Source organism: Schistocerca gregaria, chromosome 6 (genome assembly GCF_023897955.1).
Source record: "Schistocerca gregaria isolate iqSchGreg1 chromosome 6, iqSchGreg1.2, whole genome shotgun sequence".
Taxonomy (NCBI): Eukaryota; Metazoa; Arthropoda; class Insecta; order Orthoptera; family Acrididae; genus Schistocerca; species Schistocerca gregaria.
In genome coordinates this window covers 312,663,829-312,681,494 of record NC_064925.1, presented here as the reverse complement: position 1 = coordinate 312,681,494, position 17,666 = coordinate 312,663,829, and the positions used below count along the sequence as shown (strand labels likewise).

The 17,666-nt window shown below is 40.9% G+C and overlaps 1 protein-coding gene across 3 annotated transcripts in view; it reads right to left on the bottom strand.

The window, feature by feature from the left end:
- The window catches only part of LOC126278552 (mannosylglucosyl-3-phosphoglycerate phosphatase), a 207,180-nt gene extending 190,754 nt beyond the window's left edge, over positions 1–16,426 (bottom strand). Inside the window, exons 1-3 of one of the 3 annotated variants that reach the window (XM_049978739.1) lie at positions 16,223–16,426; positions 15,847–16,006; positions 15,113–15,341 (exon numbers count right to left, since the gene is read on the bottom strand). In XM_049978739.1, the coding sequence (XP_049834696.1) occupies positions 15,113–15,341; positions 15,847–15,972 (355 nt within the window). In that variant the 5' untranslated portion in view covers positions 15,973–16,006; positions 16,223–16,426. Of the gene's footprint in view, positions 1–15,112; positions 15,342–15,846; positions 16,007–16,222 lie in introns of those variants that run through there. The other 2 variants (XM_049978740.1, XM_049978741.1) reach the window with 2 other exon arrangements.
- Positions 16,427–17,666: the final 1,240 nt, after the last annotated feature.

Sequence of the window (17,666 nt, the reverse complement as noted above, 5' to 3'; positions counted from 1 at the left end):
ATCATAGTTTTAAATATTAGACTTTTTATTACTTAGTGTTTTCATTGTTTTTCAAAAATAAAAATAAAATTGTACAAATGATTACTACCTACATTGAAGCTCTCACACATCGCTATAAAGATTTCCTTGTGGATCTGTCAGATGTTGGCTGCACTTTACAGACATGTGATGTAAATTTTTCCTGAGTAGGTGGTCTCTACAGGGTAAGACTCAGATAAGCAACAGTTTCTTGACAGTTGTTGCCTTGTGCTGCAAAAGAATTTCCTAACTCTACAAGAAATAGAGGGGACAAACTTTTGCCTTATTGCAAATTTGTTGTCTCTTCACAAAGTGCCAATACATTAGTAATGTCTAATCATAAAGAGAAAATAACAAATTTTCTCTCATTTAAATCTTGCAAAGACAATAAAAACTTATTTGATGTGATTTACCCTCTCTTATATTTCACTATGATTTCTATTACTGAAAATTATTATTTCAAAGTGGTTTAGTGCGCTGACAATAGGCCAGCAGAGATATGTATACATAGTAAGTGAAAATATCATGGGTTACAACACACTGTTACACTGTTGCTGTGAACTACAGATAGTACTAGATGACAGTGCAGAGATCTTTTCCTGGGTTATCAACAATCCTAATAGAAGGCATAAAGTGCAAGGGCAGGACAGAATTTTTACACACAGTGCAAACAAGAGTCTGGTGCCACCAGCCTGACTAACTGCTAACCTTCCACCCCTTTGACATTTTCAAGTTCCAACCGAAACATGTTAACACACCATACAAAGCTGAAAAGCTGAAATACATACATAAACAACAGATAATTTAGGAAGAATGTATAAGTTGATTCAGAAAAACTATTTGTACAGTATTATGAGCACCATTTGTACATGAAAGCAGCCACACTGAAAGATGATTCACGAAGACATAAAATCAGCTGTATTGAAATGTGTCAAATAAAACATCACAATAATGATGTCTGGAAAAAAACACTATTCAAACAAAGTGATTTTCTGCTGAATGAGGTAAGAAAATGCTGAATAAAAGCCTGCCTAAAGTCAGAAATTTTAAATCTACTGAACAATCAAAATACATTTTGAGAGCAGGGGTTCATCATTAGGAGATTCATATCAGTTTCAAACACAATACTTGTATTTTTCATTGGTCACATTACATAAAAAGAAATTTCCTACAGGGTAATACCTGTAACACAAAGATAACTATTTCCTAAAAACCCAATGATGCTCATTACATCTATAGTAATGAGCAGACCCTTTGCAAATATACCAAGAGTCACACTGAGACCTCCACAGACCAAAATTACCCCCTCAACCTTGTACAGAAACAGATCTCCCAAATCTTGCCTCTTCAGTCACCTACCAACTCCCACATACCCACCATCCAGCCACAAAGGAGCACTCCCTTCGTGACTTAGTATGACCCAGGACTGAAGCAACTGAATTAGATTCTCTGCAAGGGGTTTGACTACCTATTGCCATGCTCTGAAATGAGAAATCTCGTATCTACTAATCTTCCCATCCCTCTGACAGTGGTATTCCACCGTCCTCTGTACCTACGTAACATCCTTGTCCATCCCTAATCCATCCCTGTTATCAAAATCTTCTCTCTTGGCTCATATCCCTTCAACAGACCTAGATGCAAGACCTGTTCCATGCATTCTCCTACTATCACCTACACCAGTAAGGACACAGTCATCTATTATCCCATTAAATGCAGGGCTATCTGTGATAGTAGACACATGATCTACAAACTCAGCTGCAACCTCTGTGCTGCTTTCTACGTGGGTATGACTACCAGTAAGCTGTCTGTTAGCATGAGTGACCAAGAGACAGTTGCACCACTTAGTTGCTAAACATGCTGTCCAACACAATGTGTTTCACTTCAATGGCTTCTTCACAGGCTGCACCATCTGGATTCTTCATATTGTTGTGACTCGCCGATCATTCAAAGTGCTGCCGCACAATTACGTGCATCCTCTACGTGCAGCGCTGTCTGCCAGCCATGCAGCAGCTGTGCCACCTAAGCGGCCAGCCACGCAGCGGCCACTAGACTTGGACTCAGTGTTCATTTGAATGTTACCGTGTTCACATGTATTGCTTGTCAACTTGCTCTGTGACTTATATGTGTTGTGTCGTTTTGAAATATATGTGTTCAACTTGACATTATAACAATTGGCAATGAGGATGGGATTTTTCCTTTTCACTGTTGACCCACAGGTTTCCATGGCTACTGTCGAGCAACTATTGCAAGGTCTCATTGAACAGGAAACGCTTCTAACATTGGTGATTCGTGATTTCGTCGCGGCGTCAAATGCGGGGCATTTCTCATCGTTGGCTATACCTCCTTTTACTCCTTATGACGAGACGGCGGAAGACTGGCCTTACTATGAAAAACGTCTTCAACTGCACTTCTTGGCATTTAATGTCATGGACGAACAACCTTGTAAGTCGCTGTTCCTTTCCTGGACTTCACCTCAAATGTATCGGTTGTTGTCACAATTGGCTCCTTTGAAGGATCCTGCGTCTTTGTCCTTTGCTGAAATGTGCTCACTTCTGTCTGTCTATTTTCAAAAGCAAACGCATGTGGTAGCCTCTCGTGTTGCCTTTTATCGTTGTCAAAAAGAGCCGCATCAATCCTATCGCGCTTGGGCTGCTGAACTAGGCGGCCTCAGTCGAAAGTGTCAATTTGTTACTGACGTTCACAAAGAATCCTATGCTGATTCCATGGTACGGGATGCTATTATCCAGTCGGCGCCCGACAAAGAAGTTTGACAACGTGCCCTTCAGTTGGCAAATCTGACTCTACATGAAGTCCTCTTCATCGCGCAGTCTTTTGAAATTTCTCGCGCTCCTGGGGCACAAATAGAGGCGTGGGGTGACGTCAGGGAAATACAACCTCTGTGCGCTGTTGACGACACGTGTGGTGCGTCCCCGCCAGCCAACTTGGCCACAGTGCACTCCCACGGGCAGCTTCGGCCTAACCATAAACAACCCGCTAAGAAACTGCAGCAAAACCCCCGGCAACTTCCTTCGTGTCCACGGTGTTTTACGAAACATTCATGCGAGGATTGTCCCCAACGTTGGGCTGTGTGTCACAATTGCAAAAAGAAAGGTCATGTGTCTTCCGTTTGCAAATCCGACCACATACATGATGTTCATGAACGTGACGCTGATTCTGCATTGTCTGTCAATTGAACTTCTTCGCTTTCAGGGAAGTTATTCCTCACTGTCCAAATCCTTGGTCAAGATGTTCGCATCTAGGTGGATACCGGTTCTGCTGTCACTATAATTAATTCTCAGACCTATCTTCAGTTGGGTTCTCCACTCCTGTCATCTGTCACTCCGCAATTACGGACGTACAATAAACAGAAGATTTCTCTCTTGGGACACTTTAATGCTGAGGTATCTTATAAATCCGCCGTTTGCACTGTTCCCATATTTGTGGTCGACCAGACTGTCAATATTGTCTACGTCAATATCGCCTCAGATGCTATTCCTTGTGCTCAATTGGATTCCTTGTCGACGACATTTTTGTCCCTTTTTTCTCCTGGGTTAGGCCGTGCAAACGACTTTGAAGCTCATATCACACTCAAACCCACTGCTCGGCGTAAGTTTTTTTGGGCTCGGCCCATTCCTGTGGCCCTTCGTGATCAGGTCAAACGGGAACTGGATCGTCTCACTACTTCAGGGGTCTTGCTTCCTGTCACTTGCAGTGAGTGGTCCTCTTACTAAGTCAAATGGTGATATTCGTCTCTGTGGCGATTTCAAAGCCACTGTCAATGCTCAATACCTCATCGACACTTACCCTATGCCCCGACCTGAAGAACTGTTCACTGAACTTGCTGGAGGTCAGTATTTTTCTAAAATTGACCTGTCACAAGCTTATCATCAACTTCCTCTCGATGCTGCTTCCCGGCAGTTTCTGGTCCTTAACATGCCTTTTGGCCTCTATCAATACCAATGCTTGCCATTCGGGGTTGCTAGCGCCCCTGCTCTCTTTCAGCGATTCTTGGAACAATTATTTCTCCCTGTCCCTGGGTGTATCAAATACATGGACGACATTGCTGTCACTGGCTCCACCACTGAAGAACATCTTCAAAATCTCCGCACACTTTTTCATGTCTTACAGACTGCCTGTCTTAAATGTAATCTTCAGAAATCACAATTTTTTCAAGCATCTATCACGTACTTGGGGTTTCAACTCTCTCGGGATGGTATTCGTCCACTTCAGAAAACTGTCGCTGAGATCGATGCCCTTCCTCGCCCTACATCTGTTAAGGAACTGCAGGCCTTCTTGGGGAAAATAGCATACTATCACAAGTTTTTACCATCTGCGGCTTCGGTGGCTCAGCCGTTGCATCGCCTGTTGCATAAAAACGTGCCTTTTCACTGGTCTGCATCATGCGATGCGGCTTTCCAGAAATTGAAGACTATGCTGAAACAGGCACCGTGCCTGGCTACTTATCGACCTAGCCAAAATCTTGTTCTTGCCACGGACGCCTCTCAAGACAGGATCGGTGCAGACCTTGCGCACCGTTTTTCTGACGGTTCAGAACAACCTATTGCTTATGCCTCCAAAACACTCACAGATGCCCAACAAAAGTATACTCAAATTGAAAAAGAAGCTTTGGCCATTATTTATGCTCTTCCTAAGTTTGGTGTTTTTCTCTATGGCTCCAAATTTAATCTTGTTACAGATCGAAAACCACTTGTTTCCTTATTTCATCCATCAACGTCACTTCCCAACAAGGCTGCACACCGCCTCCAGCGTTGGGCTCTTTACTTGTCTCGTTCCAATTATGAGATTCATTTCCGGCCAACGGCTCAACATGCAAATGCTGATGCTCTGTCTCGCTTTCCCATGGGTCCTGATCTGACATTCGATAGGGACGAACTTTTGTGTTTCCAGCTGGATGTTGCTGAGCAGCGTGTTGTGGACGGGTTCCCCATCACCGGGGACCGGCTGGGGGCTGCTACGGGTTCTGACCCTACCCTCTCCCGGGCTTTACGCTGTATTCAGAAGGGTTGGCCAGATCGCCCGGCTGCTAAGAATTCTGATCCGTTGTGGAACTACTGCACTTTGCGCTACCGCCTCACAGCTAGGGATGGTGTTATCCTCCTTTCCACCGACAATGCTTCGCCACGTGTTGTGGTACCTGCGCCTTTGCGTGCTTCGGTGTTGCGCCTCCTTCATCAAGGGCACTGGGGTGTGTCTTGCATAAAATCTCTGGTGCGCCATCATGTGTACTGGCCTGGCATCGACTCTGAAATAGCACACATGGTCGCCGCCCCGAAGTCATCTATGTCACCGTGGTCTTCACCTGAGAAGCCCTGGGAGCGCATTCATGCTGACTTCGCGGGAACCTTTTTAGGTACTTATTGGCTCCTTGTCATTGATGCCTACTCTAACTTTCCTTTCATTGTCCATTGCACGTCGCCTACCACCGCGCAACCACAAGTGCTCTCACCCGCATTTTTTCTTTGGGAGGCCTCCCCTTTACTCTTGTTACTGATAATGGTCCGCAATTTGCCTCTTCCAAATTTGTGGATTTTTGTGCTCATCACGGCATTATGCATGTCACGGCCCCATCATTCCATCCACAATCAAACGGTGATACTGAACGACTGGTCCGCACATTTAAGGCTCTGATGTGGAAACTTCTGACTTCTTCTGCTGCTGATGATGATGCGCTTCTCCAGTTTCTGGTGTCTTACCGTTTCACAGACCAGCTGAGCTCTTATATGGCCAGCAGCCCCGCACGCTACTTCATCTTGTGCGGCCTTCCACCTCACGGCCGCGGGTGCCTTCACTTGGCCAGTTCACCGCCGACGACCTCGTCTGGGTCCGGGGACATGGCAGGTGGCCAAAATGGAGTCCGGGATGCATCTTACGACACCATGGCCGATGCATGTATGAAATCCAGATGGACACGGGTGTTGCAGTGCGTCATTCGGACCAGCTTCGACCTTGTGTGCCGGCAACGCCTGTTCCGAATGCCGCTACACCACTTTCGGCTCTACCTGACGCTCGGGATCTTGGCATCTCTCAATACTCACAATGCAGCCCTCTTACCGTCATCGTGGTGCCAGCACAAGAACGGATGCCACCAGGAGACGTGCCCATGCAGGAACCAGATGACCATCCTCTGTCGGAGCCAATCTACTGGCCTCCTCCTCCTCCTACAGACGGCAACACATTGCCCATGTCTACTGTTATATCAACTGGACTTGCTGCAACGGGCAGATTGGTGCACAGGGCCCCAGCAGATTTGACCCCTACATCTCCTGTCATCTCGACCCGTTATCATCGGGGACACTTCCATCCATATGGTAAGCCTCCTCCTCAAGACTTTACCGTAGTCAAACAACGCCTATGGATGTTAGCCATCTCCAGGCCACCTCCATCAAGACCAGTGCAACAATTTCAAAGGGGGGAAAAGTGTTGTGACTCGCCAATCATTCAAAGTGCCGCCGCACAATTACGCGCATTCTCTACGTGCAGCGCTTTCTGCCAGCCATGCAGCAGCTGCGCCACCTAAGCGGCCAGCCAGGCAGCGGCCGCTAGACTTGGACTCAGTGCTCATTCGAATGTTACCGTGTTCCCATGTTGCTTGTCAACTTGCTCTGTGACTTATATGTGTTGTGTTGTTTTGAAATATGTGTGTTCAACTTGATGTTATAACACATATCAACACCATTTTTTTTCTGAATAAGGCAGTTGGGAACTCTTCTGCAACACATGCATGTTCTCATAAATCCTCCCTATGCCCCCGGCCTCAACCTTCACTAGTCTCTGCCCTCCCCCTATCTATTCCCTCCCTGCTCCCACTCAAGGATTGCATAGCCTTCTATTCTGCCAATGTGCACACCATTCTTTTTCCTCTTCTCTACTTCTCTCCTTTTCTGCCTCCCCCCCACAAAAAAAACATCACACACACACACACACACACACACACACACACACACACACACACACACACAAACCTCACGATTGCACCAAGTAGCCCTACTCTGTCCCCCACCACATCACTGCACATTTTCACAAGCAACACAACACCTTGCTCTACCCTTACCCCTATCTTCCTACCCATGCCTCCTGCCCACCATTGCCTCCTATTTATCCCATCCATCCACACCAGATTGCTTCTCCCATCAGGGTCTGTTGGAGTCTGCAGTCAGACCGCAGGGGCCAGAGACTTGGCTCGTGTGTGTGTGTGTTTCTATATTTTTACATAATATATAATATTTTCTATATCATTAATGCAGAATGATGAAACCTACATTTAAATTTGTATTTGGCAAGAGGCCACATGCACAATGGGTCGTAGTGTACCAGCACCCTTAGAGCATCCTCATATTTTCTTGTCAATGATGTACAGGTAGGACAACAGTTTATAGGGTTTTTACCCTTATGGTTATTATATGACAATTATATGGATGACAGCAGCATTATTTCTTGACATCTCCCAATACCATGAGTAGAAACATTACATGAAACTCAAAGTCAACAGAAACATTATCATAACAGAGCTACAAAATGTATTGACACCATGATTATTAACAACAACACGTCTGGACAGCTGTGCATGTTAAAAGCACTGCCTCCAGGAAATGTTGGAGCTCTGGCACTAGACTGAATTTGCCTGGCAGATTAACGATGGCGGATGGTGTACCAGGTAACTTGATAGCTGGTTTCCCACATCGCGTTAGGTGAATACCGGATGGGACCCAATTCCTACCTCAGTTACATGATTCGCAAACATTTTCACTCACTTTCACATGAATCACAATTACACACAAACAATTATCCCCAAGGGAGGAGGGGAGTGTAACAGGGTGCGACAGGAAGGGCATCTGGCAAAACCCTAAACTAACCACACAAAATCTGCTAATACCAATGCCAACGCTGCACTGTGAAGCACACGAGAACACGAAAAAGAAGCAGCTTAATAACAGCCTTTAAGATAATATCAAAGAAATAATGTATATGTTTATCAGGAAAGTGGAGTACACATCACCTGTGGACAAAAATGTGTGCATATTTCAGAACCTATCTAGAGCCTACACACAAACCCATAGCTCTAAAGTAATGTATATTACTCACCAACACAGTTCAACGCAAATTTAAAATGGATCTTTGTACAGATTTTGATAAACACTCCTTCTGTTCAGTAACCAGATCTTCCTCTTAATGAATGTAGGAAATAAAATGAATCGATGAGCTTTATGGTATTTAAACAGTGACAGATGAATATCTACACACCAAGTGGCAGCAGATGCAAGTATGTGGGAAGTCAGAGACTTGCTAGTTTTTGAAACCAGAGGCTCTTTTTAGTAAAAGGAGGTTGGGTGCCAGTCTGCAGCAAATATACAGTCCAAATAAAGGCTGAAATATTGAATAATGAGAACAAAAACCCTACTCACCCACATATTTTATGACTTGCACTGCTAACAGTGTTAATCTTGGTGGTGCTGGGATTTCAAGACAATGTGAGTTCCAACTTTGTGAAATAAAATACTAACATTAACAGAGATTTTCATTTGTGCTTGGAACAACACTACAATACACATAAAAAAAACATTTTAGTGTTTTCCTCTTTCATAAAGAAAGAAGTAATTTCCATAGCCATTCAGATGCAATGTATATCCCATTTCCCCAATACTGAGTCCTAGGTTTCTGTAAGATGCATCCCTGTGTCATTGTCCATGACCTTCATAAAAAAAATGTAGTCTTGAAGTTACACCTCAAATGAATGGTTCTTCATTATCATTCATGGCTTATTTTAATTGTCTCTTTACTTTCAACAATCTATTTATCGTAGCCTTAACAATAAAGTTGTAAGTTGTTGTCGTTAAATTTGAAATTCAGCATGGAAGAGGAAGAAGAAGATGACTTTTGCAGATATATTGCAGGAAATGAACCGGAAGACTCTTTTAAGGACAGACGTGAACTATCTTGAGAAATTCTATAAACAAAGTTCAAGAAATGGCTTTAAATGATTACCCTAGGATTATACTACAACCCCTTATGCATCACTCACGTAGAGACTGTGAAGATAAGATTAGAATAACTACTGCACACACAGAGGCATTCAAACAATCATTATTCTTGTGCTCCATAGATGAATGGAACAGGAAAAAACCCTAAAAGCTGGTACAATGGGATGTACCCTCTTCCATACACCCTCACAGTGGTTCACAGAGTACAGAAGCAGATGTAGAAGATGCTGAATTTAAGGCATTTTCAATAGCATGGTCAAGACTTCCCTTACTACATATGAAAACACACATCTGTTTTCAGGCAAAATGTCAGTACTGTCACTAAAACCTATAAAGATATATGCACTACACAAGCTTTTAGGACTAATAGTTCCTTCTTCGGAAAGGAGAAAGGGATAGACTGGTGAAGGTTAAAACAGAATGCCAAGTGACTCAACCTCACAATGAGAGGGACCCATCTTTTTAACTTACCCGACTCCATCTTTATCTCCATCCTGAAGAAGGAATTATTAATTCAGAAAGCAAGGATAATGTATGTACTTTTATATTTCTACCAACAGTATTTAAATTTCTCCTGAAAATACTGACCAGAAACTCTGTCTCATAATGTTATAGCTCACTTGAGTGTCTTGTTGGTCCATTCAGAGTTCATCAACTTCCTCTTCCCTAACACTAGGAAGCCTGAAATTTTACAAACTTTCAAATGTGTATTATATAGTTGCTATTATGAACAAGGATAGTGGGCAGGTCTCCAGGCAAGGTGAGAAAAAATTGCACTTTTTACCATTTGCATTACAGAAGGTGGTACTTTCTAGTTTAAGTTTTGATGTCAGGAAAGCTGTTAGGTGTGTGGTTTGTAAAACGTTGTTGCCTGGGCTGGTACATTATGGATCTGAATGTCAAGTTTAACATCCTTATGCCGACAGAGGAGAAGCCTGAAATGCCGAGCACAGTGTCTCTTTCTTTCTTTCTTCCTTTGTAAAGTATGGTGCAGTGGTGGAGTATGTCAACTGACAAAGTTGTGGAGAGCTTATGAAAAATTCTCAGAGTGGTTCCTTCCTGAACTAGCAATGGTTTTATGTAGCACTATCCAGATGACAACTCATGGCAATCCATTCAGTGGGGAAACTAGTTTGAAAAATATAGACTAATAATCTGTAATATGGTTACCTGACTCCTTACTTTTGTTATAGCTCCTCCGTGTGCTTTTTTGCTTATGAAACAAAGTGAATGTTCAGCTATTGATTGGTTTTCATTTTGTATGAAACATGTACAGAATTTATCAAGTGTAGGGGCACATAGATGAAACTGGAATGGTAGTGAAAAATGGAAAAGTAAATATGAGAAGGGCACAAAATTGTGGGTAACTATGTGTGTGGAGCTTTTGTTTCTGGAGGAAGGGACTGGGTGATATTTTTGAGGTTGTTTTTAGTGTAACTGGGGGGAAGAACAAAGAGGATGCTTGTGATGTTAATAGAAATGTACATTAAGGAGTATTTGGATCATTTCAGATTATTTTACCATATGTGGATTTGGAGAGACGGGCAATTAATCCCTTAATGAGATTTTCACTCTGCAGCGGAGTGTGCACTGATATGAAACTTCCTGGCAGATTAAAACTGTGTGTCGGACTGAGACTCGAACTCGGGAACTTTGCCTTTTGCGGGCAAGTGCTCTACCATCTGAGCTACCCAAGCACAACTCTCGCCCCGTCCTCACAGCTTTACTTCCGCCACTACCATGTCTCCTACTTTCCAAACTACACAGAAGTTCTCCTGCAAATCTTGCAGAACTAGCACTCCTGGAAGAAAGGATACTGCCTAGACATGGCTTAGCCACAGTCTGGGGGATGATTCCAGAATGAGATTTTCACTATTTGACTGCAAGTCAAAAACTTGAATTTAAAAGTAATGAGACAGGAGCCTGTATTAATACAACAAAGATGTATTGGAATGGCATTGAATCTACTTTGGGCAGGGGTAAAAGGTGCTCCTCTATCTTGCAGAATTGCTGTTGGCTAAAGTGGGGTGGGTTGCTTGTGGAGGGAAAGGGAGTGGGAAGCATTTTATGATTGTCATGTTTCATTTCAAAACGAATGTTTTAACTTTTCTAACTTAATATTGATTTGCTTATTGTAGGGAAATGCTCATTGGTTGGAACGAGAGGGGGATGTTTGTGGGAGTGGGATCTTGGGGGAGTATATGGAATAAGTATTTTATATAGTCCTATCTTATTCAGTGTTGCTTGATTTGTATGCTGAATGGTGTATTTTATCACTAGTCTTTTTCTTTTTAGTTTGACTTGTTTTGTAAGTTTATAGTTAAAATGTGTTTCTCAATATTCGGTTTTAATTATGAATGTAATGATATGTGTTTAATGAGTGTCACAAAATTCGTTTTGGCTGTATGGGAGGAGGAGGAGATTAGTGTTTAACATCCCGTCAACAACGAGGTCATTAGAGATGGAACACAAGCTCAGGTTAGGGAAGAACGGGGAAGGAAATTGGCCGTGCCCTTTCAAAGGAACCATCCCGGCATTTGCCTGAAAGGATTTAGGGAAATCACGGAAAACCTAAATCAGGATGGCCGGAGACGGGATTGAACTGTCGTCCTCCTGAATGCAAGTCCAGTGTGCTAACCACTGCGGGCTGTATGGGTAAACTGAAATTAATAGTACTAGATGCATGTTCATATTAACTTCCTCTTCCTTGTCCTTCTTCTTGTTCTCCTTCTTCGTGAATATTGTTTATTTCTCATTTGCAAGTATCAGAGAGTTCATTTTAGCTACACAGGTAATGTGCAAATAACACTAACACCCATATGTTATAAATATCTTGTTATGTTTTGGATACTGATGTCCTAGAGTTCATTTTAGCTCTATTGGTGAAGTGAATTTATCAATACCATCAACTGTGGCATTTTTTTTTTTTTTTCATTCCTGTATATGCCAGGTAATAAACCAGCTATTCTGTGTTATTTGGATATCTCCTGTAACACGAGAGTAATGGATTTTTAATAAATTTTTGAATTTGTTTCATATCTGAGGGGAGAGGATGGATGATGTATATCAAGTTTTGTCCATGCCAAAAGTTCCCAAGGTGCCTCAACAGTTACATACTGCCCTGCACCCCCGCATACTCACACATTCATATACTAATGAGGGTAAAATTAAACTCTTGACATTGGGGCACAACTGGATCTATTTCCAACAATAATAATGGCTGATAAAGTCAAACAAGTGCAACACATGCTGGCTCAAAATCAAATGACTTTATCTGAAAATGATATAGGAGGAATAGGGGATTAGCAAGAACAGTATTAATGCCATCACTCACAGAGATATGGGCAAGTGGTAGATCTGTTCCTGATTTGTACTACATAGACTTACTGACAGACAGAAGGCAAACAGATGGAAACTGATGATGACGCCATTGACATGTTCAGCCAAAAATCAATCTTATCAGCAAATCATCTAAAGGAATGACATCAGATGCGCCATTTAGATCTAAAACAGATAAGGTAACCATCATGTCAACAGCACACAGCTCTCTACATCAAATGTATGTCAGATGATTACAAGGCTGTGTTCCAATCAAATAAAAATGAAATCATCACTTTCTAAAAATGCTGATAACACAGATTGTGGCAACCAAAGCTTCTTTGAAAGAAAATGTTATTTTGCTTGTACTTTGTGCTTTCTTTATTTTATAATACCAATAATGAAACCTTTTAGGTGCAATTTGGATACTAGAAAAGACAGTAAGTCAACACTAAGGAATGAACAGTATCTTGGACATTAAATCCTGGGAGCTATAAAAAGCAGAACTCCAAATATGTATTAAAATTTATGATATCATATTCACAAGCATAACAAAACTAGGCAAACTCTAACAGAAGCCTCATTATTTGATGCAAAGCACTTTTTTCTCTTTTTTTAATTTGAAAACTTGATCTGAATGTCACAAGATATATGGATGATGGTAAACAGCTATTATTTTAACAAAAATAAGGCTTTTATGAATAAAAGTAGTTACATCACTCAAGACTAAGAAGGAAACATACCAAATAACCCATTTGGAGTACACTTCTAAGCAAACAGAATCTTACAGAGAAGACGTGACATAAAGGGTAGAAAGAAACAAAAAATACTGAAAAAGTGCTACAAAATGATCTAATGAGATACGCAAAATATTCAAACAAAACAGAAAAGGTGATATATAAAGAAGTGCATTGAATACAGGAACAGAAATGCGGGTATTAAACTGCAAGCCACTCACAATCTTGGTTGTGGTGACAGACTGATCTGTATAATTGCGTCGACATAAAAGTTTCCTGGGTTTGGTACCCCGTCATAATGTAAAAACTACTGCTGCTGGAGAAAACCAATGTTTCGGGCACGATTGCAGTGGCCTTCTGCATTAGACCCAAAAGAAGGCCACTGCAATCGTGGGCGAAATGTTGGTTTTTCTCCAGCAGCAGTAGCTTTTACATTATGACGCAGTACCAAACCCAAACCCAAAACACTTTTATGTCAACAGACTGATCTGTAGTTTAGCCTGACACCAAGGTTTGGTTCACAAGTGACAGTTTTTACAGGGAGTAGGGAAAGCCAACAAATGTGAATAAGAAATTAAAATTGTCTTCACAGATTGATTTGTAGTTTAGTTTTGAGTTCTGTGTTAACTATATTTCCTGCACATTTCATTGTAATTAGCTAAAACAGTGAGTATAACTCATAAAAGCTTTATTGCACAATAAACAAATCTCTCTCAAGTAATTTGTAGCATATTGCATACATGTACCACGCAGCAACTATGTAAAAATCTAGAGGAAGGGGGTATGTACTTTGTTACTTAACAACAGCACAATGAAAAACACTCAAATAATTTCATATCATGATGCTTACATTTTAGAACTCTATAGTTTGGTGTCAATAAAAAACTTATAAGTTGGAAGCAATTACTGACTTGACTAGTAAATATGATTATTGGAGGAGAGTTAAAGACTTACTGAATGTAATTAACATCATTTTTGAAGATATTTTCTGGCAGACTAAATATTACATAATATCAGTCCCAGTAATAAATAAAATATAGAGTATCAGCTACTCCAAGCCAAAATAACTGTTTCTGGTCTTTTCAGAGACAAAGTTACTGATAAAACAGTATGGGAAATAGTTACTTAAATGATGATGATGAAATGACACAATTTTATAAAATCTCAAACGAGAAAATCAGTCTAAGGAACAATTTGGGTCAGGTACTTAATACGACTGCAAATAATACAGTATATGCAGTCGGTGCTTTGATAATAGAAATTTGTTAATTATTGACTTACTTTTGTCAGCACAGTGGCATCTAATGTCAAATTTACTTCCATTAATCAGTGATATTACAGATAGGCAAATTATAGATTATCTACACATAGGCTTAGTGTGTGAAACTGAAAGGCGGCAATGACATGAAAAGTTGAGCTAAGGGCTATGCAAATTCTATTGCTTAATATTCACAGCACCACCATCACCACCACCCTTACAGTTGCTGCAAAACAGAGTGAGGTCTGCTTCTAGGCACATCAGCATGGACGTTCTCTATCTGCTCCCACATCAACATTAACTCTCCGACCATCCCCTCCCCCCCCCCCCCTCTCCCTCTCTCTAGGGTTAGCTGTGTGGATGGGATGAATGAGGCATTAGCCCCTACTAAAGGAAAAAAATTAACTTTTTTTTGGGGGGGGGGGGGTGGCGGGGAGGAGGGCATGGAGATACAGATGTGAAAGAGAGGAGGATGTCATTGAGAGAACACACACACAAAAAGTACAAACATGGTGCAGGTAAGATTACACTACCCAAGGCAGCTGCCAATAATTCTTCTAGGGAACATCTCCCGTCCTATTTTCCACACTTTACTTCAAAATGTGGTACAACTGTCTGTCAAACTTGGAAAGTTTCCATGTACCTATGAAATCTTAACTATAGTACGACTTGGTGACTTATCAATCTATTTAATTTAATTTACATATTTTAATATTCCTGTAGGCCTATATGTTTCACATTTATGAAAGTTTTGTTTTAAAATTAACACACAGAAGACTTACGCATGCTTGGAGAAAATATATCACCACTGAACAGCACTAATGGATTAAGATGGCTGAAAGATTTAATTGCAGTACAGAATCTTGCTGCTCCTCCCACTGGTTCCGTTGCTCTGGACTCGATGTTATATACATCATTATAATGCAGAATCGTAATAGGAGAAGTAGCCATAGCTCCACCTGACAAGGTAGTGAGTGTTCTCCGACCTGCCTGGCGTACCTCTAGAGACGCCTACATTGGAGAAATATAATTAGTTATTAGTTACGAGTGTGAAGTGATGTTGCTACACTTTCTAACATAATGTGTGTCTACATACAATATGAAATGTGGAACAACAAGATTTCAAAATACTTTTAGTAACCATAATTGCTAACCAAATTAAATGTGTAATGTACGTTTACAGCTATTTCGTGCGAAACTGCGCACGAAAACTGCAGGGATGGCCAGCAATTTAAAATGTAATGCATTAAATAGTGGTGCGACTGTCGTAACATATTTTCTACTTATATCAACAAATATTAAGCGAATAATGCAATAGCTGTGATGTGTGTGCGCATAACTTAAGTGCAACTAAGTTCTTAATTGTTGGCGCTCTTAAAGCAGGTGTTGGAAACAGTGGCAAGAGAAAACTGTACAAAATGATGTGGTGCAGGCGAATTTTACTCTCATGCCTGGTATCTGACAACAATCGTCATGCAAAGTAGAAATTCTGATTTTTCTATGAAAACACGTTAACCTGTTTCAGCCATCCAACAACACTTCTCACACCCGACGAAACCTCTCCAGGTACATCAAATGAGGAAGACTCAACCAAATTACTCCACTTTGACCTCAATGCTGCCTGGGCAGCAAATCCTGCCATTCTGAGGTGCAGCTTCCAAATTTTTAATGATAAACTACAAAAAAGATTAAATTTTCAAAGAATACATGTGAATTATTTCGAACAGGACAAGATCTGAACTTTAGCACAAACATTATCTTAGCATGAAAGGAATCGCTCTATAAGGTATATGCCAATCTTTATTTCTCCTTGAGTTCATATGAAGTTTTTCTAAACTCTGGAAAACATGGGAGATGTGATGTTTTACGACTCCATGCGAAAAAAATCTTACATTTAATGCTGAATTGATAAGTATCTTTATTTTGGATGTGAGTGTTCTGTTAGACGCAAACTGACAACCAACTATCCCTTGACAATTCGTAATATACACTCTCCCATAAACGTAAGTACTAAATTGTTTGAAATTCGACAGCACTGTCAAATTCTTGTTGGCCAACATTACAACATAGAATTCCCCACAGATACTAATGAGCATCTAGGAAATTTGAAACACAAATATTACTTACGTGTAGCTTAACTATGGACAGATCGACTATGACATACAGATAACGCTACCGTATCCGTTTAAGTATTCGTCGACAGTGTACGTGAATCAATTCGGGTCAGGGAACATTTATTTAACAATTACTCTCTTCACAAACGCGCCAATGACTTTAGCCTATTCACAAATAAGTGCAGCGACAATTTTTCGATCCTGTTACGAATCATCTTCATGATATTGTTATTTACTTAGCATTTGGCTGTTATCACTTCACACAATAAAACATGTTATCAACTACTTTTATTGTTATCAACGTCAAAAAAAGAAAGTGAAATTTCGGGGGAAGGTAAAAAACAAGGGTTTTTGCATGCTTATGTGAAAGGTAACGTAAATGAGGGACGTAAAATCTATATTGCAGTTGGCAAGTTATGATAACCTAATGAAATATTCTTGTTGCATATGGAGTAATCATTATCTACGATTGTCAGCTAAGATTATCTGCTGAAGCCTGAAGGATGTTACTCCTTCTTCCTTTTCTATTCTTGTAAGAAGGTGAACGCCAATAACTGCACCGTAAATACTGGACGCTCAGAGACGAGTGTCATAAATCGCTTATTACTACGACATTTACACTCTTGATCGAACAGTACGTGACCTATCTCTCAAATCGTTTCTTCCTTCTAAATGCCATTCACTGTACTGAAAACAGAAGTAGCGATCAGGCAAACTGCCAAAAAAATAAAAAATGAGGGTATGGCATTGTTGGCCGGGAGGCCCCATCCAGGGAAGTTCGACCGCCGATTGCAAGTTTTATTTCAATCGACGCCTCACTGGATGACTTTCGTGCCGGTGATGAGAATGAAATGATTATGAGGACAACACAACACCCTGTCCACGAGCGGAGAAAATCTCCAACCTGGCCAGGAATCGAACCCAGCCAACCAGACGGGCATGTAATAATAATAATAATAATAATAATAATAATAATAATAAGATTTTAATCATTGTAGGTCATTACATCAGTAGATAACCCAAATAAGTAGTACATTAGTTAAATCAATATATACAAAATGCAACATGTTAGGCAGATAAATTATATTATTATATTAACATTAATGTATTATATCCTCTATCAGAATGGTTGGGCAACTAATCAATCATTCTTTGTTTGAATTGAAGCTCATTACAGGCTTGATACTTTGCTCAGTGAACAGAGGTTGGCAGTGTATTTCAA